This window comes from Neolamprologus multifasciatus, chromosome 8 (genome assembly GCF_963576455.1).
Source record: "Neolamprologus multifasciatus chromosome 8, fNeoMul1.2, whole genome shotgun sequence".
NCBI classification, from domain to species: domain Eukaryota; kingdom Metazoa; phylum Chordata; class Actinopteri; order Cichliformes; family Cichlidae; genus Neolamprologus; species Neolamprologus multifasciatus.
The window spans coordinates 27,392,487-27,393,918 of NC_140446.1; the positions used below are offsets into that span (position 1 = coordinate 27,392,487).

The 1,432-nt window shown below is 42.9% G+C and overlaps 2 protein-coding genes across 4 annotated transcripts in view; both read left to right on the forward strand.

The window, feature by feature from the left end:
- Positions 1-1,432, forward strand: part of LOC146513251 (uncharacterized) — a 234,897-nt gene that overhangs the window by 138,261 nt on the left and 95,204 nt on the right. The gene's annotated exons all lie outside the window — the stretch shown is intronic.
- The window catches only part of rab3gap1 (RAB3 GTPase activating protein subunit 1), a 37,138-nt gene that overhangs the window by 32,665 nt on the left and 3,041 nt on the right, over positions 1-1,432 (forward strand). Inside the window, exon 25 of one of the 3 annotated variants that reach the window (XM_085171348.1) lies at positions 963-983. The exons of the other annotated variants lie outside the window; for them this stretch is intronic. Within the exon in view, the coding sequence (XP_085027474.1) occupies positions 963-983 (21 nt within the window). The remainder of the gene's footprint in view (positions 1-962; positions 984-1,432) is intronic. 3 annotated transcript variants of the gene reach the window in all.

The following is a 1,432-nucleotide window of genomic DNA, read 5'->3' on the forward strand; positions in this document are numbered from 1 at the left end:
TCATAGCCTGTCAACAATGTTGATTAGCTGCGTATATACGAATGTGAATCGCATCATTGGCTGGACTGTGGGATAAGGCAGCATCGTTCTGATCCATACAGGAGCAGCCAGTCACTGACTCACACTGCAGAACAGGATTGTTAACGTTTTCATTTTGATTTCAATTCAGGTTATTTTTCATTTTTGTGCCAGAGACGTGTCAGCAGTGTGCGATTGTGCACGCGCGCAGCTTAGAGGGAACATTGGTTGTGAGTTTCGGGTCTTTTGTGTTTGTAGAAAATGTTTCATATCTTTGAGTTCAGCTCATGGAAACAGGAGCAAAAACAAAAGTGTTGCGTTTATATTTTTGTTCAGTGTAAATGATAAAACATCAGGTTTGACCCAGAATACAGTTTGATCCACATGGTGGCGCTGTACTGGTGTCACCAGTGTCCCCAGCCCACAGACCAGTGCTGCCACTAATCGAGTTTCATTAGCATCTAAATGCTGTTTAAAGGTGGACTTCACCTGTCACACAGGAGCAGTTTGGCTTCGCTTTGCTTAAATAATGACCTGGTGTGTTTCTGTACACACACCTCAGGATCAGGTGACTCGTTATTGTGTGCTAATATATAAAACCTTTAATAAAAAGGGCTTTAGCAGTATTTAGGCTGCAGTCTGTGTATTATGTCCGTGATATTCTACATTACAGTAATTATATAAAGAACAGATGGATCCTGTCTGTGTCTTTACTATGATCTCAGCTGATAATGAGGCTTAAAAGAGACGTGTTTGAACTTTTGCACTGATCAGACAAACAAGCCTGCATGTTTGCATGAGCTTTACCTTTACCTGTAAAACACGGAGCCTTTATTAAAAACAAACCCTTCTGGTGTCAGACGGGTAAGAAAGCAGCGAAGCGTTTTTCTCTCTAACAGACGTTTCATCTGTTTCCTCTGCCGTCGCTCTGATGGGACCTGCAGGGTGTTTTTGGTGACGTGGAGGTTTGCACATGTTTCACTTGCTGCCTGTGCTGTGTAGAAATGTTCATGTTCTAGTGCCACACATAGACGTGTCCTGACTTCCTGTCTGTCCCACACTGTCGTCTCTGTTTGTTGCTGCCAACAGTACAAATCAGCAGATTTTACTGGATTAACAAAAACATGTTTACTGAAAGACAGTAACCATGTTTGTTACACTGAGACTGAAAAAGAGATCGCTGTTTACGCTCATAGAAAACGAGCCTCTGTTTTCATGTCTAATCACAGACAGGATCAGCAGTGTGCAGCTGCAGTGAGGTGTGAGTAGAGGAGTGTTTGTGAGCTGTAGTCTGCATCAGGTCTCTGTGGGAGACTCGGTTTCAGTACTTCTGAATATCCACGTGTCGACCTCACACAGCACATTTTGTCAGAATCGGTTGCTGTTTGCTAACATTTGACCTTTGCCCTTTTAG